Source organism: Anomalospiza imberbis, chromosome 1 (genome assembly GCF_031753505.1).
Source record: "Anomalospiza imberbis isolate Cuckoo-Finch-1a 21T00152 chromosome 1, ASM3175350v1, whole genome shotgun sequence".
NCBI classification, from domain to species: domain Eukaryota; kingdom Metazoa; phylum Chordata; class Aves; order Passeriformes; family Viduidae; genus Anomalospiza; species Anomalospiza imberbis.
The window spans coordinates 133,076,786-133,104,005 of NC_089681.1; the positions used below are offsets into that span (position 1 = coordinate 133,076,786).

Below are 27,220 nucleotides of genomic sequence, written 5' to 3' on the forward strand. Positions count from 1 at the left end.
ATTAAAAAAAAAGTTTATTTTTTGTTGTTTCTTCCTTATAAATAAAGCTTTATGTTTTCCTTGCAAAATCAGAGCTATCTTACTAGTCAGGTTCAGTTGTTGCATTTTGGGCCTATTTGGTTAGAATTTGTCCTTTTTTCTTTGAGGGCGGTCTTAGCAAAGCAGAGAACCCACATCCACACCACATTTAGATGTCTTCTTCCCTTTCAGTGAATCTTTCTTGTATAGCCCAGCATTTCTGATCTGTTAGAGCCAAGTTTTGCATCTCCTTTGATACAAGTCAAACAAGTTGCTACCCATCTGTGTTTGGCAATATTGTGATTTTATTATAAATCAGACATTACAGCATTTGGCTTCTTTTCAATTAATTTGAATGACATGTTCTCCTTCAGTGTTAATTAAAGCAAGAGCTCCAAGATCTAATAGATAAGACTATAATACTAGAGTACATTTCCTCTAAAATGCCTTTTATGTGATTTTTTTAGCTACACAGAGATTTCAACCAGAAACATCAAACACTTCTGACTTGCAGAGTGTTGGAATTTTAGGTCTCTGAATGCCTTTTCTTATGGGATGCCTCCTTTTAGAACTTTTAGATGAACTAGAGTTCATCTATCCATTATCTGAAAATTTATATAAGTTTTATTTACATAAAAGTAAAACATCCTGTTCAGCTTATTTTGAAAATGTTTGTCATTTTCTCAGCATTAGAGATCTGCTGGGATAAACAAAGAGAACATTCTGGAGCAGAGCTGGTCCAGCCAAGTTCATCACCCCTCTCTATCCCCTGTAGTTTAAGGAAAAGGTTTAATGAAGGATGAATCACAGAGTACGTTTCTTTATTTATTCCTTAAATCAGATACATCCAGATTTTATCTCACATTGTAGCTCAGTATCCTCACACTGCCAGTCCAGGACAGTTATCTAATCTATTGATAACAGTGTTTTACAGATTTTATGGTGAAAAACCTCCAAAGATTAGTTTAAAACTGAATAGTTATCACTTCCTGCATTTACTTTTTGCTACTATTCAATTTAGAAGGATATCATGCATTCTGAATACAGATAGATGATTCTAAAGCTTCCTTATATCAGTATAGCTTGTATCTGTAAAAAAATGTTTATCAGTGTAATGGCAGAAACAGTCTTTTTTAGAACATTTTCTATGTTTCAAAGAGAAAAGGCACATAATTAAAAATTTAACAGGGGGTAAAAATTGTGCACTAATGACATCGAAAATCTCTTTAACAGGGAATGGGCAAGCCAAATTTTGCAGATGCCATGACGCAATTATACTGTAAAAGAAAATGTGGAGAAAATTGTGTAGAATTTCCAAGCCATTGGAAATACCCCAACACACTTCTTTCCTTCTCACCATCATTATATTATTATAATTTTAAAAACCAGTTTATGTTACAAACACTTTAAAGGTTAGAAACTTTATTTGTTTCTATTCAGGATGTGGGAGAACAAGGTGTAATTTATTTTCTTTACAAATGGGTCTCAACTTGAGGTGAATTGGATTTAAAACCCTCATATGTTTTTTCATATGTTCTGTTTGCTAATTTAGATGATTGCCTCAACACGACAAGCAGGTATGATAGCCATGAAAAGAGTAGACTGGAGTAGGACTGCAAAATGGGGGTGAAATGCTTTTTTTGCCTCTGAGTGTGGATTTTGAGCCACCAAGGCCAGGCAGGAAAGGTGCTTCAGGGGAAGGGAAAGGGGTCGCGCAGACGTAGCTGAGGTGCTGTGGCCTGGGCGCCCTGTTTGTAGGTGTGTGATGCTCCCCAGGCCTTGCAGAAGGTGCTGTGGTGTCCCGGTGCCCCAGCCTCGGTGGCAGCAGGGACAAACGCTGCCTCCCTGGAGCCAGCCCCGGGCACCACGGGCACAGGCAGGGAGCCCCATATGCCCATGGCTCTGAGCAGTTTGCCATGTCCCACAGCCTCCTGATCCCCATAACAGCACGGTGAAGGCTGCAAGCTGAAGCAGGGAGGGCTGCTTTGAATAAATTTTGATAAGGAATGTGTTAGTTCACCCGCTGAGCTGTCCCTCTGCATCGGGCTGTGGACTGTCTGATAAAATAGGGAGCACAGTAGCAATTTGTTGAAGTCAATGTTCTAAGGCTTTTAAGAAATGCAATGAAACAGGCTTCAAAAAGCCACCTATTAAAATAAAAGAAGTCTGATTTCTTGAGGTCTGAGGATAGACATGGTCTGAGATTGCTTGTTTTGCATGTCAATTAAATTCTGATTTATCTAGCTGACCAAGCACCTTTGTCTCACATAATTTCATCTTGGTTGAAATTGATCAAATAACTTAGGAAATAAGTTTACTAGATTTGGGAGAGTTTGATAGATAAATGGAACCCCATAGAGCCTAAAGTGTATTAGATATTGTTTCTGTATTGTAATACTTTCTGGTCTGACAGAATTTTCTATACCCATGGCTCCTACACCTGTTCCTGCTGTGATGCAGGAAAACCTCACTTCTTTAAACCTTTGATAGCTAATCTTCTTCTGTACTTTGACAACATGTGTTGCTTATTAAGGACCTTGGAAGTGGTACCATCTTTTGTTCAGAAGATTCTGTTAAAAAAAAGCAATGGGAGTATTTCTGCACATAATTGTTTACTGATCTATCCTTTCAGGTAGACCAGACTTTGCCACTCACTTTGAGAGGTCTTTTTTTTTCTGTTTTTTGAACCAAATCACCTTCTTCCTGGACCGTCAAAATCACAGAGCACCCCTCTACTTCTCCTTTTAGACACAAAGACAACATGAAAAGCTTATCCGAGTTTTAGTGCAAAATATGCAAACTTACTTCACTGTCTCTTGATGGTGTTAACAAAAATAAATTAACAGAAAAATACTTTGATAGGGTTTTGGATTGGGCAAGATGAAAACTTCTGAAGAATTAATGGTTTTGTCTGCTGATAGTTTTATGGGTTTGTTGTGCTGATAGTTTTACTAGTATGAAAAAGTTGCAAATGAGCATGAAAATGTCCAAAACTAATATGTTAAACACACCACCCAACTGCTCACCCCTTGCAGAAGATATAGTGGGTGTCTGCAGACTTCACACATCATTCATGTTTATCACGTATACAGCAGGACAGCTTTATTTATGAACTGGAACAGCTGTTTATGAGAATTTCACATCTTTCATAATGTTTATTTGCCTTTCACCATGGCTTCCAAGCTCTTTCGACATAAAACCAATAGAAAAACCTAATTCTGTACAAGGGTTTCTCTGTCTCTTCTACATTTGTTTTCTTAGGTGATTAAAATATTTTTTTAGACTTATTCTATTTTGAAAAGTGTCAGCTATGGGTAAACATGTATTAAAGTTAAAAATTTTATAGGAAAAGCTTTTCCCAGACAGAAAACAAGCAGAAAAATAAAATAGTTAGGATGTTTAGATGAGTCTACAAAACTTGTTCCAAATTCCTGAATTTTGTAAAAGTATAATAGTTCTTTTAAACACTTATATTGCCATAAAAACTTCATCAGGGATACAAATGGCTATTTTACGTAGTGTACAAAACCTTTATAAAAAATTCTTGTGTTTTCAATTATGATTAGCAAACCAGTGTTCTGTTCACTTACTACATTGCTTTGTTTTGCTTTTCTTTTCTTGTCACACAGGTGTGTTTTATGAAGTTGTTCAGAGCTTCCCTCGAGTGGAGGAAAATGTGGAGGTGGACTCATTTGTAAGCAGCCACAGGTGGAGAAGGCACTCAGAGTCCCTCAAATCAGTCGACACCAACAGAGCCAGTATGGGGCAGGATTCCTTGGAGCCAGGGGGTTTCACAGATCTGCTACTTGAAGAGGGACATGACAACACTACACAGATTGAGGTAGATATTCATTTCATCTAATTCATTTTATTGTCTTTGACTGGGGGTAAGTAAAACATTAGGACATTTTCTTCATGGTATTCAAACACTTATGGGGAGGCGTACCTCTGGTATTTGTGAACCTATCAGTACATGGAAGCTGGAGTTTTCTCTTGTCCTGAGGCTGGAGCCTGTCCTTTATGAAGACAGTCTCTTAAGGATATTTGCTTTTTTGCTGGAAAACAGTTAAGGGAAGGCCCATGTTTTAGCAGTTCTTGCTGGAAAACTGGAAAAGGAAGTAGTATTAAAACAGAATAAAATTGAATTCTTTTTTGAAGTTGATGTGAACACTTTAATTTGCAAGACTTTGCCTGATCTTTCTGGAGAGTGATCTCCAGGCACAAAGGGGAGAAGACCCTAGAGAAATGAGAAATTGGAATTCAGGTTGGTGATTGAAAAAAATTGCATACTATTTGATTTTTGGTCTTACAAAGAATAAGATGGATTGAATCCATCATTGTGAAGCCTTGGGACATTCTCCCTCTGTTTTATTGTGTCATTCAACCTCTAATTTCTTGTTTAGCTGCCAGATAGCTTTCTGTCCTGTTTTCTTTGGTTCTTTTGTTGTTGTTGTGGTGGTGGTGGTGATTTTTTAAGTATTGAATCTGTGTTTTTCCTGTTAATAGAATCTACATCCTGATTTTCAGTAAAATACAGCTTGGAATAAACTACACTTAACATCTTCAGTCATTATAATCTGCTTCCAAAACAACAGTGTTAAGGTTTTTTTCAATTCCAAGAAGCTCAATCGCAGAGGAAAAAAAAAACAGATTTCAGATTTTGGGTTGTTACTTACACAATAAAAAACACAATGCAATATAAAACCCATCTATAGAGACAATAGAATCTCTCCTGCACGAGCAAAAAATAGTGCTTTCAGAGAGGTGTGTTTTGTGCTTGTTGTTTTTAAGGTTCCCAGCTTGCACAGCACTAATTACATTTCCTCTGGTACTAACATGAAGTTGATAAATTGTAGTTTTGAATTTCACATTCATTTTTAACTTACTTTTTGCCTTGTGTAATCCCCATCTGCCCACACTTGTAGCAATTATTTTGGGCTACAACACAGATCAGTCTTGCTTCTAGTTATTTTAGCAGGTAACGTGCAAGCTGTCTCAGGTATGGGGAAGTTTTAGTAGCTGATCTTTCCATGGCTTACCCCATAGATCCCTATGCAGTGTTTCCATTCAGTTGGGTTCCAAGCTCCAATGAAGCAAAATGGTCAGATGTCCCCCTCTAACACTTATGTATAGCAAGCCTTGGGGAAAAAAAAAGGAATGCTTGCAAGTGGATATACATAGAATGGTATTTTTCCAGGAACATCTTTTCTGACAGATTAATGTCTTTACAGTGTCTTAACCTGAAAAGTTTATTGAATTCAGGTTTTGTGTTCTGTTGCAAACCTATTTTTTCTAAGGTCTTTTCAGCACAGTAAGATAACAGAGGTGCGGTTTTACACATTATCGGATTCCATTGAAAATCCCCACTCCAACACACAGGCATCTCACAAAAAAACCCTTGATGCCTGGCCTTATGGAGAAGGTAGAGTATACAACAGAAATCTACAGAGGAAGAATCCATATGTTGCAGTCTTCTGCAGCTTGGCAACTTATCAGCAGTGCTAGAGAGCTTATTGATTATTTTAAATCCTTGCTCTGTGCACATTGCAATGCTTGCTAAAGAAAATCCAGAGAATAAGTATTAGCTGCCACTTACATTTAGTGATGCTACAGGATGACGACATCTCCTTTACAGATACTCTTTCTCTGAAGTGTTTTGTAGGCTTACCATGCAAATGCAGACTTCTTTAATATGAAGACTGACAGCGATGAACTTGTTTTCACTTGATAGTATTTGCCGTCCTTCTTTGCAATGATGAGTTTACTTTCTCTCCAGCTTTATAAACCCAAACTCATGCTCCTTCTATCACCTCTATCCATCCTTTTTTTTTTTTCTTTTTTTTGGAAAAAAACCAAAACAACAACAAAACCAAACCAAAAATGAATAAAACAAAACCCACAAAAAAAACAAAACAGCCAAGGGAAAAAGGGAAGGTAGTAGGCAGAAATGTCTGGACACTGTTTAACATTAAATATTCCTTGAGTTATCAATCCATACAGTCATAAGTTGAAAAATGATAAAATCAAACCTGTGTGGAGCACAACTTAGTTCCACTAGATTTCCATTTATTTTAAGGTAATGACAGTTTTGATTAATTTTTTCCCATTGGAGTTACTGGAATTTTTCTGTAATTTCACTGGATTAGCCATCAGCCCTGGTCTGGAGGTTACTTTAACATCAGCTTGACTGGGAGCATGAAGTGCAGATCTTCTAAAGCTCTTCAAGCATGTGCATTGTAGATTGATTTGTCACACCTTTCCAGTAGTCAGGGTGGATCAGCTCCTATGCATGGGAAAGGTGATAATGGTGAGATTCTCCTTAGGGTGCAGCCTCTCTGGTCCAAAAATGCAGCAGCGTAGCCACCAGGGTCTCCCTCTTCATGTCTGTTTTGTCTCCTGCATTTGTTTGGCACTGTGATTCAGGAAAGGGCTCATACAAAATGATGTACACATTCAGGTAAGTTTTTTAAGTAAAGCTGTTCTCTTGGACTTGTTTTGAACTAAATTGCAGAGACTAGAAGAAGCAGTAGTTATAACCATTTGATGTGCTGGACCTTCAGAAAAGAGCAGGGCCTTGGGAAGAAGATGATAAGACCTTCAAGTCCCATTGTGTTGCTGGAGAATAGGAATATTGTGGTGGCACAAACCCATAAGGATGGATGTTGCCAAAAGAAAAGCAAAGGACATAAACAAGTTTTTGTTGCACACCAGATAGAAGCCCTCATAGCTAACAGCAAATTATAGAGTAAAATTAATAGATAACACTCTTAAAGAAGTACTACTATCTTGAAAGTACTCCTCCTATTTTAGAAGGATTATTATGGTGTGCCAATTAGAGACTATAATGTTGCAAATCCAAAAAGCCTCCCAAGGATGGAGGTTAGTCTCATTTGCTTTATTTGCAATTGGCCCTCTAGAGCTCAAAGGTAGAAGAGGGTCATATTCTATAAGAGACTTATTAAGTTTTAATTCCCATTATATCAAATAGCTAGAGAGAGAAAGCTCTGCAGAGGGATAAAATAGTGACATAAAAAGAGTGAAATCTTACAGAGATGGGTGCAAATGTTACAGTCTGAGAGAAATCCCCAAAGCAGATAGCCTTGGACAGGTAAAGCAATATGCTGTCAGCCATCAAAACCAACTGTAAGGGGCAGCCCCAAAATACAGGGTTCTGGTGATGCACTGCAACAAGTTGTCTTCTTGGCTTCGTGGCAAATTAGAGTTTCAGAAGGTCTCCATTGAAGACAGGAGCATCCATGGCTAAGCCATATTTTTTTCCCAAGGGTCAAACAAAGGGTCACAAAGTCAAACATTAAAACCTTCTGCCTGGAATAACTTTGGGATTATCAGAATTCTTCTTTCTAGAAAGTTTGTTTCTCAAATTTCTGGGATTTCACAATATCATGATTTCAAGCCTAGCTTTCCTTTTTTGTTTTTTCCTCTCCCATCTCTTAAGGTTCTCTCCTGTTTTGAGGATCAGGGCTGTTTTGGGTTTCTGCTTGTTGTGTAATCTACTGCTTCTGTTTATTGTGCTCAGGACATTTAGAAGTGTCTTTTACTTATGATAAATAGAGCTTAGGAAATGCAACATGTCAGGTGGAATTTGTTGCTGCAAACACTGTAAGCTCTTGTAAAGCAGTGAGTGTAAAAATGCATCTTCCTGAATATGTGTAGTTTAGCATGTCTTTCTTCAAGCAAGGACAAAAATAAGATAAATATACTGTGTTTCTTCATATATTCTTGTAAAATAAAAGGATGCTCCATAATCACTCACTTTTATTAAGTAGATTAGTATTAATATGGTTAAAATAAACTCAGCTCCATGGTGATGATGTGACCATTTGTTCTGTTAATCCCCAAAGGCCTGTGACCATACAGATAATGAAGGTGGATAGCAGAGGTTCTTTCTGCCTGTTCATTTTTTGCATTACTGAGAAACCAGCTGATCTCTGAAATGAATCTCCTATGGATGCTGGTTCCCCAGTATTCACCACTAAAGGATGCGCAAATGCAGTCCTGTTTTGTCATAGTACTTGCAAGTGCAGGTCTGGCTATTGAGCACTGGAAAAGGTTTAATAACTCAATAATATACAACTAATGCATTAATATACAATTGTGCATTGCTCAAATGTTGCATCATAATTTTTCCATAGTTTAAAATGTGCATCATTTTTCAAGTGATTTCCTATGGTTTTTGGCTACGTGTAGCTCCATTCCTAACAGTCTCCCTCTGTACATCTAGCTTTGGTCTCTTTATGACAGATCTTCCTTGTGACTGCAGTCACACCAGTGCAGGGTAAAAATACAGAGCAAGAAAAATACAGAGAAATCGAACTGGAGAAGTGTCTGATAGATAGCTTGCATTGGCATGAGCAGAAGGTGAAAAACTTCGCAGAATAACTTTAGATCATGTGAATTACTTTCGAATTTGTTGCCGCTGTATAAAGATACTACATCAAAACAATAGTCTTTCACAAACTTCAAATATCAAAAATAAATCCAGCAATAAAATAATAGATTAAATCATAGTCAAGCTTGAGCTGAGTGCAGTAAAGTTTTATTGCCTTGCACCAGCAAAAATGTGAGGAAAAACATAATTTTTCATATAAAGACTTAGAACAGAATGAATGATTGCTGCTGTATGACAGAAGATTCAGTTCTGAGCTAAGACCAGCATCCTAAATCACACCGAACTCAACTGTATCTTATTTTCTCCACCCCACCTAATATATTACTTGCAAGCATAGAAAATTGAGGCTATTTCAGTGCAGTTTTTTTTTTTTTTTGTATTGAAGTAATTCTTTTATTCCTGTGGATATCAGTGATGTCTCCTGCCATGTATTGCTTTTAACTAAAATAGAGTTGTTGCCAACTTGAAGTCACCCTTTGTTTTTTTTTCCTCCTTTCTTTACTTTCCCTAGATGTTGTTTGAAATGTAAATTTTAGCAGCACCTGTAGTTTATCCCTGAAAAGCATCTTGCCCCTATTAAAACAGCACTTGTGGGTTTCCTACTGATAACAAACAGGTTTTTTCTGGATTTTGCATTCTGATCCAGAGTTTCTGCCAAAAAGAGCGTTTCTCCCTTATCAGTCCCAGTCACTCATGGAAGTGAAGATGTCTGATTCTGACTGGCAAAAACAACAGAAGGGATTGAGTTTTACAGCCCTTGGGATTTGAGAGCAATTACTCTCAGCTACTGACAGCAGTGTCAGCATGCCCATTGCTGTGTCCTCACTGCAAGTCTGAGCAAGGAAGAAAATAAATGGTTGATATTAAATTTCCCTCAGCTGGACAAATGATAAGGCAATTCTGTGATTACTTCTCTAATGCACTGTATTAAAAGTAGAAAAACTTGTCCATGCGAAAGAGAAGCCTTAAAACTAAAGAGTATTATAGTCTCATAGTGAGCTGTCAGTTTGGCCAAGCCTGCCTCTGTTTTGTTCCTGCTTTTATTTTTTTTTTCTTCCCTTCCCAGTGCTATAATGCCAGTTGCATTTGAAGGACTTAGAAAGAGCATTAATAGTAACTCTGTATTCTGAAACCATGGTCCCTCGAAGTTATTGACAACCATATTCTGTATTTAAGAAAAAAAATCCTTATCACACTCTAATGAGTACTTTTGTAGTTTTTCCTCATCCCAAGCTAAGAAAGTGTCCCCCTTTACTTCTAAAACCTGTTTTCTGACTTGCAATTTTTAGAGCCCTTAATTGCCTGTGTAAAGTTGCCTGCTTACTTACCTTTTATAGTTCAAATATTTATTTAAAATACTATTTGTATCTTCCTTCCACTGTCAGTGATCCCCAACAGTGCAAGTTGATTCCATGGGCAACATTTCTTGTATAGCCATTTAGTTTAATATCAGGGAGGCTTTTGATCCCTCCACCACTAGGACGGAATTCTTTTCTTAGTGCGTAGTCACATTTTAATGCAGATTATGAAATATCAAAGTAATGCATATTCAGTACAAAGGTTTAACCAGATTTTAGGTTTCATTTGGAGCATTTAGCATATAAGTGAGGAGGAATGAAGCTTTGCAGAACAGAAATTTGTCACAGGAATTGGCTGATTCTTTAGAGAGCAAAAGAACAATACTTCTGTTATGAAATTTGTATTTACAAAAGTCTGGGGGGGGGGAAATTACTAAAAACCTGAAGCAACAATCAATTTTATTTTTGATACCTGCTTTCTGATGTGGCTTTATTATAGGAACAGATTCTAGACTATATTATCAAGCTCAAATAATATTTAGCCCTTGACTGAAATAAGGGAAAGATCAGATTTTGGTTAAGTTTAATTTAGATTTCTAAGTCAAGAAATGCTCTGTGATTTAATTACACGGCTGAAGCTTTTCAGGTCTACTTGCAAAATCATTATCATAACAAAAGTTATATTCACTCTTATTTTCACTTTTAGAGATCTATAATTATTTCTTATTCACAGTTAATAATTACTACATCACATGATTTTTGGTGTATGTGTGATTTCTGGTGTTTGATACATTCAAGATAAGGAGGAAAAATTTGGGCTCTTCCTGTAGGCCTGCAAATATTTTCCACAATTTTTGATCCAACTTCAGTTACCTACTATAGACTTGGAACTTCCAAGGCTAAAACAACTGTGACTAAAATACATGGTTTTACAGTTGAAGGTGGTATTTCAGATTTTCAGTCATTTCAGGCCCTATCTTATGTTGCCTTGAGCCGTGTCAGTTGTACCTCTAACACAGATAAGCCATAGTAACTTAAGCCCAGAAGTCTCTATTGGAATATATGCTGTTCACATCTCTGGTGTTTCCGTAATGTTCCAGAGCATTAAACAAATGTCCCATATGATTCCGTTCTACTGCACATCATGAAACTGCAAAAGCTCTGAAGCTTATTGGCACTGAATGTTGTGGATGTCAAAATTTACAGAATGAGGCAAATTCTCGGAATACGAATTTGTCATGGGTTATTAAACACAAAGGGAGTTTTTGAAGGGCAGATTACTGGACCCTAGGGAAAATGGGGAATTGCCATTGTTTGCTCTGGGTCCCCAGTGCTTATTGGGCATCACACAGACAGAATCATAGAATATCCTGAGTTGGAGGGGACCCACAAGGATCATCGAACCCAATTCTCTTTCCCATTTGGTTCTGAGGACCATGTGAAGATGTTTGACCTAAGAGAGTTCAGCTGTTCTTGTGCATTTTTTGGTAGCCATTTACTAGATTAAGTTAAATATCATGTTATTATTTTCATATTTGGGAGCTTGAAAGTTACAGTGGAGATTAAGGATGTACTGGAGGAAGGATCTTGGGATATGCTGGAATAGTGCCACTGCACTGAAACCATTGTTTTCCATTTAGCAGAATGTTTAGATAGCATATTTTTATTGTAGGAGAGCTAAAATTTTGTGTCAAATTATATAGCCAATATAGTAATTGAAAGCTAAGTTGTATAGAATTTTCTTGCTGTATTTAATTTTTTTTTTTTGCAACTGTTATTTTGAAATGCTTTTATTCACAATTTCCAAGAGTTTATTCTAGAAAATTAGCTTATTACTTTGTAGGTGGAGAATGTAATTTATTTTCACAAAAATCAAATATGCATTTTTCAAACTGAGTCAAGGGGAAAAAATATGTTTCCTTTTCATGTGATCTTAGGGAAATTTTTGAACTTTCTCTTTATGTGACATCCTAAGACAAACTAAAATGTCTGGAAATTACTGCTAAATTCAGTATTTAACTGATAATTTTTAATCATTATAAAGAAGAGCCAAAGAGTAAATTAGTCTGGAAAGCAGCACAGATCATACATGAAATGTCCTAATTCTCTCCTATTGCTAAATTACACCAAAAAGTATGTCACTTGCAATTAGAAACAGAATCTGGAATGATCATTAATTTACTCATTATTTTCTGCTGAGTTTTTTACCAGTGATGTCATACTTTTTAGTCAGCCAGCAGACTGAAATATCACTGTCTTGGTTTTTTCCAGGCTTTCTGTTTCAAAATGGTAAACTAGGCAAACGCCTCATATATCTTTTTCTTTTGAATACACTGATTGCTTACTTATATCAAGGTCATCTTAACACTTTTGCTGGGTCTTGCTGCAATGTTCAGCTGGACTGAATGCATTGCCAACTCTGTAAAAGCTGTTGTAGCAATAACCCTGTCAACATTTCCAATATTCTCAATCTAAAGTCAAGAAGTGATGGTTCTGCTAATGACTTGGGTATAGCTGAAAAGGGAAAAAGCAGGAGGAAAGATTCATTCTCTGTTTCCTTTAAGATTAGGAGGAGAGGACAGGGAAGGAAAGGAATTAAAAACTATCTTCCCCATTCCTGAATAAGAGAACTCCATTGTAATCCTGAGTTCATCTCCCCATGCTTAGCTACATTGGTACACACGGCATTTAATTTAACACATTGATGAGAATGTTTCTTTATAGAAAGGAAGGAGACAGGAAATTCAGAATTTAACGGCATCTGCCTTTGAATTTTCTTAATGATAATATTTTCATTTTCCATATCCTTCATCTCCAACTTCCTAGAGCATATTCCAGAATGGCGGAACTCATGACTGAAAAGAGCTATGAGCAGAATCAACAGACCTTGTACATTCTGAATTAATTATTTCAGTCATACATGCCTCAGCACTTGCTTGCAGGGGTTTGCTAAAAATAGATTCAACTTGTGAAGCTGAATATTAGTGTAGCTGTGAAGGCTGGGAAGGTCTCAAGGAAAATCTCCTTTCCCAGACACTTTCTTTCTGACCCTTTTCACCATGTTCACCTGGAGCGTCCTCAAGAGAGGAGACTTGTATCAATTTGGTCATGCAAAAAGCAGGAGATTATGTTCACTTCTATCCATGCAAAGTGAACAGTCTTAGCTAATTTAACAGCACTCAGCAAATTGTGCATATTTGGTTGGAGCAGGGAGTGAGGGTGAATACATTACTGAGTTGTTTGTGCAGAGGAATTTGGGTAAGTAAGTAAAAAGTTGTCACGCTAAGCCACACAATTCCAGTTTGGATAGTACCAGTCCTTAGGGATAGATTTTCAAAGCTGTAGAAATTCTGCTGACATTGATGGATTACTCAGTGTCTCTCCAAATCTTTCATGTTTCTTTAATATAGGAAAGTCAATTATCTGTTATCCCAAAACAGTAACAACATGGCATGTAAACAGATGGGTCCATTGTTTCAGATTTGGTCAGACACTTCCTGTGACTCTCTGTAAATTTAGTATTTATGCCAAAGTCAATGATCTATCCTCATTGTGATTGTATGAGTTATACAGATTTTGCAAAGAGAATAATAAATGGGGCCAATGCTCAAAAGTCATATCAAGGGGGGAATCAGAGTCAAGAAAGTTCTATTTGTAAAATGTGCATTTGTTCTTCCAAAAATGCCAGTTAAATGTTTTCAACTGCTGAAGAAAATGCTGATGGAACTCTTCAAGGAGCTCTACTGTTTCATATACAGAACAGAAATAACTAATGGAAATACCGGGGATTTATTTGGTGTTTTCTTTCTTCTATGCCACCAGCACGCATTCATGCGCAGCGTGTCTAAGTGTTCACAGACCATCCATCAGTAAAGAAACAGTATACTTATTTCTGGAAAGCAAAATTAGCAATAGAAGATCTTGGAGAGTGTGCAGCAAATTGCAGAGTGAATAACGAGGGAAAAAAAAAAAAGAATAGCAAACGTGGCACAACAGTTAACAAAAGTTAGAGAGATGTGACATGGCTACTGGAGGCTTGCTTCTTGCATTTGTAGTAAGCTGCATAATTCTTCACAATTTCCTACTACAGTTTTTAAATAAAGCATCATTTTCTGAGCATTCTTTCTGTAACCTTAGCAACAAAAGTAGGAAGAGGGAGAAATTGCAGATGGAAATCCTATCTGTCTGATCTCATCTAGGCAGAGCAGTAAATGTCTTGATCTCTCAGAGGTATTCTGCTCCAGTACAGATAACAAAGCAAGCTGTTTCTCAGGTTCTTACTGCTCCAGGCAAAGTATGGTTGCCTCTTCTCTGGTGTATGAAACGTTCCTTTCAGTGCTGGAACAGACATAATCTGGCTCCAAAGTGCTACTGCTTAGATCTGGCTTACATAGGTCAACAACTTGGTGGGTGTTCATTTTGAGGGTATAACTTTAGGGGTATTATATTGGCTAGCACAGTGGATTATAGCAAGTTTGATGAAGATGTTTGGAACATCTTCATTCCATAGTCATAAGCTAGTGCCTGCAATGTCCCTATTTGTCTAGAAAACAAACCCCCCAACTCTTTGTTGAGTCAAAATTACTGGCTATGTAATTGAAAGAAATAACAATTCATTCCTGAGCAATTTTTTTTTTCAATAAACCTGGAAATAGAATTCTGATTTGATCATTTAGTCTCTAGCAGTATATACAATGTTGATTTTTCTTATATTATATCAGGCATATAATTCCATCACCTTGGAAATCAAGGTAATTTCTTAAATACACTGCTGAGGTTTTGTTTCTAATATAAGCATTCAGTAAAGGGTAGTACAATCTGTTTACTGCTCCAGTAATGAACATGAAATTTATACAAAATATTAGGTGACTGTGATTGCTAAAAGACACTGGGGTCTGTACAGGTAGTGTTTTTCTTTTTTAGTTGTAGCTAATATTGAAATTGGAGGTGAAATTCAGCTCTTGAGTTTGGAAACGTAAGTATAGATTCATGTGGCATAGACAAGGAATGTGCAAGTTTTTACCAGGACATGTAGTGGTAGGAGAAGGGGAAATGGCTTCAAGAAGGTAGGTTTAGATGAGATATTAGGAAAAATGTCTTTGCCATGAGGATGGTAAGGCACTTGAACAGGTTGTCCAAAGCAATTTGGATGACTCATCCCAGGAAGATTTCAAGGCCAGGTTAGATGGACTCTGAGCAACCTGGTCTAGCGGAAAGTGTCCCTGCCTGTGGCTGGGGAATTGGAACAAGATGATCTGTAAGTCTCTTCCAATATAAACTATTCTGTGATCAAAGTTGGTGGAAATTTAAGGTGAAAGGTGCCTAGCTATAGATGTCTGATATAATTTTAGGCTGTGGTTATACTGAATGGTCCACTGCCGCTCCTGTAGGATAAAGGTCAGCTGCAGGTCCTGAATCATATCTGCAATTTTCAGATGGCCCTGGGTTCCTCCAGCACTTACTAATTGGGTCTCATCTGTGGTCGGTACAGGCAGCGCAGTTAAAGTGTGTATTTGGATTGTTCTAGAGTGGAGCTGAAGGAGCTGGCAAATCTTCACTGACAGCATTTAATAGATCTGTGGTTCTGATAACAAGTGCTTACAAAACCAGCTCCCATAGACAGCTTCACTGAAGTATCCAGCCTTCACACCAAATAACATAATGCTCATCTACCTACCTTTTATCTAAGTCTGAAGGGACAAAATAAAGTGTTTGTTTTTTTTTTTTTTTTTTTACAGATATACCAGTAAATTCTATCAAGGTCAAAATATTGAGATTCCTCCTCTCTTTTCCCTTTCCCTATCTTACTTGCCATGCCACCAACCTCACACCAGTAAGAAAAGATGGATTTGTAACACAAGTAAAATCTCATGACTTTATCTTTCACTGATTTTTAGTGCTTAGATGTTTTGCATCCTTTCCATTCTTTTAAATTGTCAAAAGACACCCTTCAAGTCAAAAGTAATTCTGTAGTGCCTTGTGATTTATGTTCTTAGTGTCTTGTATTTAGATGAAAGACAAAAAAGGAAATAGAAGTTTATACAACATTCCACTTCAGATCAATCTACTCTGGAAGAGCAATATAGATTTAGACACAAGAAAAAATAACATCAAAACCAAAACAATGTGTTAGTATAATTTTGAAATATTTGAGTATATTGGTTCAACAGCACTCTAGATTAACTTGAAAGGAGTACTTTTCAGAGACAACAGAGGGAAGATATTATTTAGCATCCTGATCTTGTCTGGGTAATTGTGAAGTGCACAGAGTATTCCTCTTAAAAAAAAACAGTGTAGATTCTGCAGAAATCTTGTTTGGAGCCTGATGTCAGGCAAAGGCAGCAACTTGGACACGCCTGTCTAGACAACATGTAACTCATCAAGCATCTCAATTAAATATGATGTCTTAGAGTTGTGGCACAAGAGTTCTCAAGGGATTTATTTATTTTATTGAGCATGACTGGAAGATCTGATAAATAAGCATTTCTGTGACAAGTCCTTAAGAAATGTGGCTGGTGAGAACAGTTTGGTAAAACTGTACATATAATTTTTTTCAATATTCTTGTGTACACAATCCAGACTGAAATGCTTTTACAGATGTATACAGAAAAAGACATGTGAATAAAGCAAAATGCATACTTTTTCCAAACAAAAGACTGGTAGAAACTGCTAACCACTTTCATAATCACAGTCTTTCTTTGTAAGCCTTGAACAGTGATTTTGAAATTTTGCATATTGATTGCAGATTTCAGCCAGTCCCATGTTTCAGTTACTAAAGCTTCATGTGTGTTGTATATGAGAGCTAAACTAGAAAGTTCTGTGGCTAAATAAATTATCAGTTTGTTTGCAATCTGTTTAAAACCAGTGCACCCCACGGAAGCCATGGTGGCACAGTTTGTCCTGTGTTACCCAGGTTCTCTGATGGGCCTGGTCTGGCTATATGTTCACCAGCGCACAGCTGGACTGAACAGCATGATTTTGGCAAAGACTGGTGCTGAGTGAGGTGTATGTGGGACACCTTTAAAAGCTTTAGAATAAGCTTTATCCCTACAGGTAAAATGCTGCTACATTAATTAACCCATGCTCCTGTCTGTATCAGTTTTGTATTGTTCATATGTGTTCCTACAACTCATTCCCCTACAGTTTTGCTCAAAACCCTGATGGATCCCTGAAACACAATATCAACAGCTCAGGAACGGCATCTCATACCAGTGAGCATGGAGGCAGCTTCCTGCACTGTCCCATGGAAAGCCCTGATCAACTACAAACTATATCTGCTAATATCAACTTAATGCTTCAGATCTGTAGCACTTTCCATGCCAATATATATTTGCCATTTCCCCTCCTCATTTGAGGCCTCAGGGCTCTTGGCTGGGTCTTGGTTGCTGTTTTCCTCGCATCTCTTCCAATAGAGAAGTGCCAAAGAACAGGAAATAAGGATGACTTGCATCTCCTGGCATTTAAAAATACAGTGGAGGAATACAAAGGCTACAGAGAGTTTAAAGTTGCTCTAATACCTGCATGGATAAAAAGAAGAGGGTGTATAATACTAAACTGAACTTATATATTTAGGGGGAGGAAAAAAAAAATTGCCCAAGTGTGGCTGTAAGTACGTCAAAGTACACATGCTCAGAAACACACTGTTTGTGATACTCCACACAGCAAGTGGATCTTTATAAGACTAAAATATTAAATTTTTAAAAGCCAACTTGATAAAAATGTAGTTATTTATGGTATTATCTGGAGTCATAAGCCCCCAAGAATGCAGCTGGTAACAGATGTGGTGCCATAACCAGTAATGCTCTGTAGTCTAGACCTGGCAGATAGGTTTTCATGTTTACAAAAAGTCATTTTTGCAGTTTCAGTTTCATGAACCCTTCAGTCTATTATACATATCTAAAAATGAGAATATAAATGCTAAAACCTGTGTTATAATTATACCAAAATAAAATTTCTGCTAGACACTTTTTGGGCATTGTGTTGAAATGGTTATTCTTATTTGCTTTTAGTGGAGAGGATGCTACTCAGAGCAGTTAATAAAGATGCATTTTCAGAATGTCATTTCTCAGACTTCTGCTCCAGCAAATCAGGAATGAAACTGCATAATAAAAATTTCCCTACTGTAATTGGGTTTTAAGTGACTGGTGATTTGGCCTTTTTCCTTTCTTAAGTAAGGCATTGCAGAGATTTTTGCTCTTTTGAAGCTTGTCTCATATGACAAGACAGTCCAAAGGGCTTTATAAGCCTGCTGTAATGACCCCTAAATAGGCTGACAGTTTTATAGCAGTCCCCAAGAGGGAAGCTTCCTTTCAAAAGCAGCTGAATATCATGGAAAAGACAGTGACTCCACATTGACTTTTCACTAAGCTGCAAAGACTAAATGGCTTTTTGGATTAATAACAGTTTTATAGCATCCTTCTCTTGCAGAATGTCTGTCAGCATGTGTGACTCTCCATTATAGGTGCTGTCAGGAGCTCAGATAAGTGCAGTTTAAAACCTGGGAACTTAAGTTGTTACAGTGCTGCATAAAGCCTTGTGTCTGCATGGGGGAGAGAGATGTGAAATAAATCCTTTGTTTCATCCCAGCTGATGACAGTTTTTAATGTTTACCATAACTTCTGGATGTAAATCTGTAAGATTCTGGGCAAAGTGACTTCCATACTGGTTCTAGTGAAAATCTGAGTGTGAGGACTACTACTGCACACACACAAAATAGGCTTTCAGGACTCTGCAGAGTAGTCATGTAGCCTCTTCTAGGAGAATATAATGTGAGATGACGTTTTTAATATCAAAGCACTCAGATACAGAATCTCCTCTTCCATTAGTTTGGCTTCCTCTCATTCATTAGTCATTATATTAGCTGTTCAGAATGGATTTTGCTAGGGTTTTTGTCATCAACAGTGATATTCACAAGCCAGTTGTTGATGTTAACTATGTATGCTATGCCCATATTGGGCAATATATATATGGGCAGTATATAATATTGGACATTATATATGTATATTCCCTTAATTTGTCCCATATCAGACATTGCAAAAAAAAAAAAAAAAAAAAAAAAGAAACAAACAAAAAAAAAACACCACCAAGAAAACCCAGCAGATTGCAGCTTTGTCACTGTGAAAGCAGCAAGTCATTGAAAAAGCACTTCTCTAAATTACATGTTTCCTCAGTAGATTTGTACAGAACAAAGACTTTTGTTAAGAAATTGAACAGTAGAGAGTTTATCCTTGATGCAAAGTGTTTATGAAATTGGTAATTCTGAGCACCTCAGAACAATTGAGTTTTCTAAGCAGCAGCCCTTATATATATCCCCTTTAAGACTTATGTACATGTTGTAATCCACTTGTACCTTATCTACTAAAATTAGAGCTTTCATGTTTTGAGAAGCCAGTTCAAGTTAAATATTCCTTAGGTTCTTTGATTATCAGATCCTATAAACCTGTAAATTACAGCATTGCTATATTATGATTGTAATTAGAGCATTCTGTTAGAATGAGCTATGTGGCAGCAGCATGCATATGTCTCTATCCCCATTTCCCCTGGCCTTAATCTTCCTACTAGGACCCTATCTCAGGATAGGTGATCCTCTCCTGTACTTTCTCATATCCTGTGCTAATGGCTATTATACTGGGGATATTCTCCATGTGTCCTTACCAACTGCCCTTGTCTCAGTCAGTGTCTGCCTAAAGAAAATGTGAATAAATGAGGAAAATCAGTTGCAACACCATACACACATGTTTCTCCTGCCCAGGTAATGCAGAGTGTGACCATGCATCTCTCTTGTCCCTTCTCAGGGCCCAAAAACGTGCTGTTGAGAAGAGGCTTTCCATCACCAGCAATGCAGAGCTAACTCAAGTCCTATCCAAGCTGTCACCTCTGTTCTCCCCTTTGGGCTGCTTTTAGCTAGTGGGGATGAATAGTGCTCAGAAATCTAAAAGCAATTTTCTAGCAAAAGTCTGCAACTATTCAGAAGTCACTTTTGGGTGTGTTTTACTGATGTGATAGGCAGAGATGCCATAAGAGAGTAGCTAGCATTATATGTGATTGGGCAAAAGTACAAATAGTTTTGCGGAAGCTGTTTTGGCTGTATGTGTGCAGGGGCACATTGTTGTTGTCTTATTTAAATAGAAAGGGTGTTTTGGTTCTGCAAAATGGATTGCCAGAACTGCTTTCTTCCTTAGGGAAATAATTGTAATTGCTAGCCTATTTCCTTATATCCTTTTACTATCCAAAGAAGTATTGATATCTTTGCTTTTTTGCTGAAAAGTAGTCTGTTTTATAATACATAATTGCATGTTTTCTTCTTTCAGTGTTTTCATTTTAGGCTACAAATGCACCTTAAAGAAAACACAATTCTCTGATTAATTTCATAGGATATTAATTTATAAATGTTTGTATTCAGAAGTAAAGACTCTGAAATTAGTAATTGGAGAGAAACTTTCTTGGAACTATTTTTTGGGGGCAAATACTAATAGAAATTTCACTTAATTTAAAAATAAACCTGGTCTGTGAGTTTGGCAGTATTTGAGCAATTTATTAATGTATTTTGTTAAAAATCTGGTACCAGACCTGCCATTCACAGTGATAAAATTAAGTATCTTTGGGAGCTTCAGAGTTTTTACATTATGTTGTCATCTCAGTTGAAGCTGGAAATGCAGTTTCAGTAAGTAGCATATTTAAAGGGACAATAATTATCAAATTAAATGCAGTCTTCCTGTCTTCTGTTGCATCTGGCAATAACTCATGACACTTGATAAGGAAGATCTGATGATGAGGATCCTTGGATGGGATGATTGATGCATTGATTGATCAGTTGATTGATTTTTTCATTGATAATGTCACGAACAATGTTCCAGTACTGGGACAAGGCAGCCAAAACAATCTGCTGAAATGTAATGACCGTCTGGTTGGCTGATCCATAATAATTTGCCTTGTGGATGTCTTCCTTTCCTTTCTCAGAGAAAGCAAGACTTTTTCTACAACATACTATTGTGCAACAGCAGAGCTCATTCCTGGGTGTGCCAGTTGCTTTTTCTCTGGTTGAAGTTATTAGTTTTCTTCAATTACAGCCTTACACAAAGAGAGCTTGAGAGATGGCAGGACTTCTTGTTCAGTAATGTCTGTGGTTTGGATCAAATTGAATCCAGTATTTAAAAGCAAAATATTCATGCAGTTGGATTCAACAGTAACTCTTACTACTAAATCTTGTTTGATAATATCCTCTGTCTCCTAGAGATTTATATTACTTTTGAATTTCTGTTAAAGAAAAAATGTGACAGGAAAATAATTAAATCTAAAAAGTCACATGTTTACTCATGTGATTGTATCATCATAGAATCATGGTGTCTTCATTGTGTCTTGGTTTGAAAAGACAGGTGTCTGCTAAGGAAAGCAGGAACCTCCCTTGAAATTAAAAATGTAAACCCTCTCCCTCCAAATAGTTATAATTCTGAAATCAAGGGGCTCTCAGGCAAAGATATGGGAGCATGAGTAACAGTTCTTTATTAGGGAAGAAACTAAAAATAAAAATGCAGTATTACAAAACAACATTGACAGAGTCAGAATACAACCTGACACCCTGTGGGTCAGGGTGTTGCTAGTAGTCCCTTTAAATGGTGGCTACAGCCCTCCTGCAGTGACAGATGTGATTCTGTTGGAGCAGTGATCCTGTAGAAGGGTGGAGTTTTCCTCTGAAGGTCCAGTGGTGGTGTAGATAGGCCTGGTCTTCTTCTGGGAATCCAGCAGAGAAGAAAGCTCTTGGAATCCAGTGGGGAAAGGCTGTTGTGGTGTTTTGAATCTCAAATTATATCCAGGTAGGAATGCTTGGCTCCTTCCTCTGGGTGGAGCTTCTCACAATGGGATGATGTAATTTTATCAGTCATGTGGTGAGACTGGATGGACCATTAACAGATGATATCTCACAGGAGGGCGGATTGGTTGTGGAAGAGATAAAGAAAACTGCCCAATTAACAGAAGATAACTGCCCCACCTCTAACAGATGGGAATAGAATAAACCCCCCATCCACATCTTGCAACTCAGGACATGTTGAGAGGAAGCTTTATTGTTTCATGTTTGTTTTGGTACTATTTTCATGCCTATCTTTGGCCAGAATCCCAGTTAATCATTTGAACTAATGTTGGAGGCATAATGTAGTTGTTACTTTTAAATATCACATATAGTTACTTTATGTTACTTGATTGTGAAAGATCACGTCACACATTGGAAGCCTTAATTTGTTAAGGGACAGCAGTTACTGATTAAATGAGTATGTGACATTTGGACTGTATTTGGGATTATCTGTATATGTAACGTATAGAATGGATGTTAAGTCTTTGAATTTGACAAATACTGAACACCAAGTATTTAAAGAAGGCTTAATTTTCAGTTGTGCTGAGCTTTTATGAGTAGTGCATATATTCAGCTTTCCTGAAAAATTCAGTTGTATTTGGAGAAGTATGGGAATATATTCAAAGTGTCAGCAGACAATACCCCTTGTGAAAGCTAAGAAATTATTTCTACAATCAAAAATAAGATGCCAGCTCAGCATTAAGTATTACCTGAGGTTAAAAATAACAAATTTCCCCAAAAGAAAAGTGGTATGAGAGATGTTATAATAAATAATCCCTTTATAGTCACAAAGGTTGCCAACAGTAATCCTCATAGCTGGTGCAAAGAATATCTGAGAAAATCCATTGCTTTAATGCTGTACTGTTCCATAGAAGAAAGATGCTATGTACTTCATATACAAACAGAATTTGGACAGAATTGCACATCTAGAGATACAGTGGGAGATAATGCTCATATCCTCCAAATACCTGAAAAAGAAAGAAAAAAGAAAAGCTTTCTTGAAGCAGTAAAGGGTATGTTCTCTGCTTTCTCTGTTTTCCTTTCAGTAACATGCTTCTATGTCACTCATAGATACTGAAAAGTTTGTTCCTCTTCATTATTCTATCTTTATATAATTCTTATTATCAGTAAAACTCTAAATCTGTCTCATATAACTACTAAAATTATTTTCTTCATTGAGTAGTTTACATGCAAATTCAGTAAAATTTCTTAAAAGTTTTTCCATCTTCTTGTATAGTAGCTACCTGTAGGGAATGGAATGTATTATGAAGCAGGTACAATCAGCCAAAGAATATAAACAGGTCTGACAGAATGAAAAGTCAGAGGTATCTAATGATACCAATAAAATCATATTTATTAAAGATTCCAAGAATTTCATTTCCATTGTAATGCAAATTAGGAACTATGAAAGCAGTGACTTGGAACAGAAGCTTGGATCCTAATCTTATTTGGAGCTCCCAAGCTGCTCACATCAACTTTAGTAGTTAGCTGCATGTGCTTTTTTGTTTCAGATTGTAAATTTACAGATGGGATTAAGAAAAATTAGGATGTGAGAGAGAAATAATTAATAGTATATTCATAAAATACATCCACATGAAAACTATCAAGAGGAATTCTGTCTTCTATCATTCAAGTAGAAGCCAATTTTTTTCCTTCCAGAATAGATAAATCATCTAAGATTATTTAGCTTGGATTAAAATACTAAACAAGACTTTTTATGCACAAAATTTGGTAGACATAAACAATTCCTCACACAGTGCCAAAATCTTGAGCTGAAGGCTATAATTTAAATGTTTGAATTACAATCTGTATGATGAATCCATTTTAGGTGTGGGTCAAAATACCATTTAAAAATTTTTTATAGAGCTACTAACTAGGCTCAGTGCTAGAGCCTTCTAGTTGTGGAGGTGGGAGCTTAGGTACTAAAAATTAACTGGAGTAGCTTTATTAGCTATTAAAATAAAAATTGAAATGCAATAAAAACTTCACACAGTTTTGACTATAGTTTAAATATTGCATGCTTATCTGAAACCAGCTGTTTTGGTACTTATTTGTTTTTTGTCTCTGGAGCTCTTTCCTTGAGATTTTGTATACCTTAAATGTGACTATAATTTGCTAAGAATTTTTTTTTCAGAATGATAAATTGGGCTGGGAATATATATATATTTGTTTTCAAAACCTTTTAATTTACAGTGCCTCTGTTGTATACATGACAGCAATAACTGTTTCTGTTGACCATTAAAGGAGGAAAGAATTTGGTGAAGTTGCTGGCTTTTGTCATCTTTGACAGTATAGTTTTAATTATGCTTACTTGTGTGACTAACCTGGAGCTGGTGAAGCAGTTACATGTTGCTTCAGAATTGTTACTGAGATTTACTGGATATATAAAGTACATCCTGGCATGCAAAGTACAGCAGAAGACACACAAATTGTCAAGGAGAAAATAACCTGATTATATCTGCAACAGCTAAAATAAGATGCATCAGTAATGATGTTAATATAGGGTCAAATCCAGCTGAAACAGGATTTATGGTCAATATGTTTAATCTAGGACATGAATTATGTCATTAGAATATAAGTCCTTGCTATGTGTGAGTCTCCAGCTCAAGATCATGTCAATAGGAATGGGTTATGTACGATCTGGGGTTGTGGGGAGGGGATGTCAGGTCTGCATGGCAGCACAGCCTGATTTGAGGGTACTCCCATGTGGCTGACTGGATACCGGAGGTACAGCAGGAGGGGAACATCTTCATCACCAGGGTAATTCCAAATTATAAGTCCTCCTCTTCAAATTTCTATTGTACTTCTTATTTTCTGAGTTTATTTTACTTTTCAAACTCTATCATCGAGGCTTTGGGGGTTTTTTACTTTGTCTTAGAAGGGGAGGAAGTGAGGAAGGAACTAAGAAATACTAGTATGTTCTACTTCTATAGAATTACTTGTAGCTATTCAGCAGAAAGGTGGCAATGCTGTTGATTTAAATATTTTGTGGTTGCAAAAGCTTGGTTTGAGTAAAGGAAGACTGGGAATCTGAGATGAGTTTCATTTCTTGCCTCCGACCACACACTTTTTTTTCTTTTTTTCTGTCTTAGATAGGAAGGTAGAGACCATCACAGTAATTAACCTTAACAAAAAATTCCTGTGATGGGAGCGTGACAGCAACTACTGTATTTTTTAGAACCACGAGAATTAGGAAGATTTCTTCCACAATTATGTGTATATTTGTCTGTCTTGGAGGGGCAAATCTACGGTAAACCAGACTTTTGGAGATTTAAAATAACAGCATTGAAAGCCTACAGCTATTAGGAATGTTTTGGATGTTCTTAAATAGTGAATTATGTTCAGAAATGTTAAAAACTACGATTTTTTTTTAAGGTGTTATCCATGAATAGCTCTCATGGCTTCATTAGAGTGTGGTCATTGTTACAGGAACTGTCCATCTTGCCTCAAAAGACATCAGACATTTAGCCATAGATTTCACTGATGTGGTTATTACACAACCTGTATGATTGATACTTGGGATAGTGAACATTATAATCATAATATAAGATGATTGCATGAGGTAACTGCCTTGTCAACTGCTAGTGGTTAGGAGCAGAGCTATCTCTGCAACATATTTACAATTCTTACTCTTTTTCCTTGATTGCTGAGTTTCTTCGAGCAGCAACAGGACTCAGTATTTCAAGGGTGAGTTTTATATAAAACTAAGGGGCATCTTCCATTAAAATCTGTTTTTTCTGTGTTTTTTTTTCCCTTTTTAGGAGGATACAGATCATAATTATTATACATCAAGGACATATGGCCCCTATGATTCTACCAGCCGGGATTTGTGGGTCAATATAGACCAAATGGAGAAGGACAAAGTAAAGATTCATGGGATCCTTTCCAATACCCATCGTCAAGCAGCAGTAAGTTATTTTATCATTTTTTTTCTTTGACGATCATGGATATTATTCCCCAGAGATCCACACAGCAGTATTACTAGGTAACATGGGTATTGTTCATAGAGCTATGTCTATGAATTCTAGTTAAGCTGTGGAAGTCTTTACACTGTTATTGTCAAATGATTCCTTGAACTTTTTGAACCATCTGTAACAGTCCTTCAGAGATGCCTTTAAACATACATTTAAAATTGTCCTCTGTTCCTAAGCCAATGCCTTACTTAAAAGTTGTACAGTTTTTAAAGATGCAGATGTATTTAACAGTTTTAAAGCTGAGAGAAAGCACAAGTTTAATTCATCTTTTCCTTAGTTAATCTGTTTTCTCCCTGGCACAAGCCAGGTGACTGCTCAGAGGAATGCAAGAGGCAGCAGAAAGAAATACTGTGGTATGTTAGTCAGAATATAGAACACAGAGTGAAATTATAAATCCAGCACATGTAACTGGCAGAGAGTCCTATTCAAAAAATATGTCCTTCATAGTTAAAAGAGTGTAGGCAGTCAGGGATAATGCAAATGCAGAGGGTTCAGACATTTATAGATCTTTGGGGTAGACTTAATGAAACAGCATATCAGCTATTTTCTTAAGAAAGTTTGATTCTAATGAGAAAAAAAGAACTTCGAGTGTTCCTAAAAGTGAAGACCTCTCTTGTCTGTCATGTCTACTTTATGTAGGATCCTAGTGCTCTGTGTTGAGGGAAAGAATGGAAATATGCCGAAAGAAAAGCTAATAAATAAATCAAAAATTTTAACCCATGTTTAATGATTACTAAAGATGATACCCTTCCATGTCTTTGTTGTAAGCACTTTAGTTTCCAGTTGGATCCCTGAGATTATGCAGCTGAAATGACCATCCCAAGGGGGACATTTTGTTGGAGTTATTAAACTAGAGCCTAGAATAAGGCTATATTTTTGGTCTGGTGTGGGGTCAGTGTAGAGGATCATTAAGCATGGCAAATGGAAACTTGAGGGCTTCAGCTGTTTCTCCCCAAAGCAAGTGGTTTAAGACCTTTCTTCTGAATGTCAGGTGCCCCTTCTGCCTTTCTTCCAGCTGCAGCAGAGAAAGCTCTGGTCCCTGTTTAGCACACTGATATCCATCTCTTTTCACGCTTACCCAAATATCTTGGACTATGAACTTGAGTGGCTGCAGCCATATTTACACAGAGTTTTAAAGACCTCTTTTTCAGATCTGTTTTATGTCCCCCTAAAGGATTAAAAAGTACCAGAGAGTCATCCTGTAAGGTTTTATTCCTTATTTTTTGCATATATAGTTGATATTTTGTGTGTGTGTCCAAGTAAACAACATCCATAGGTACTACACAACAAAGGTGTTTAACAGAGAGATGTGATCTTTATAAATGTACAACTGCAGAGTAATATATATTTTGAGATCATACATACCTCAGTAGCAATCTCTTACCTTCTCTCCCATAAGCTTTGCCATTACTCTTTTTAAAAGGCCATTTTGCACATCTTGCTGAGACTCAATGATTTACATGATATTTTCTAAATATTATTCTACAATTTGACAATAGAACCAGGAGTTAAATTATCACGTGCTTAATATTAAGGAATTAATTTACGATGTCAGGGATTCTGTGAATGCTAACAATTTTACACTCAATTTGTGTGTTTTCCTTCATTTGGAAGTAAATAATCCTGAGAGTTCCCAGAAGATGTCAGTTTGTTTTGCTTCTACAAGAAAAGT

At 36.8% G+C, this 27,220-nt stretch overlaps 1 protein-coding gene across 1 annotated transcript in view; it reads left to right on the forward strand.

Annotated features, from left to right (window-relative positions):
* PLXDC2 (plexin domain containing 2) overlaps positions 1-27,220 on the forward strand; it is a 253,379-nt gene that overhangs the window by 110,387 nt on the left and 115,772 nt on the right. Inside the window, exons 2-3 of the mRNA XM_068212586.1 lie at positions 3,648-3,859; positions 25,336-25,482. Of these exons, the coding sequence (XP_068068687.1) occupies positions 3,648-3,859; positions 25,336-25,482 (359 nt within the window). The remainder of the gene's footprint in view (positions 1-3,647; positions 3,860-25,335; positions 25,483-27,220) is intronic.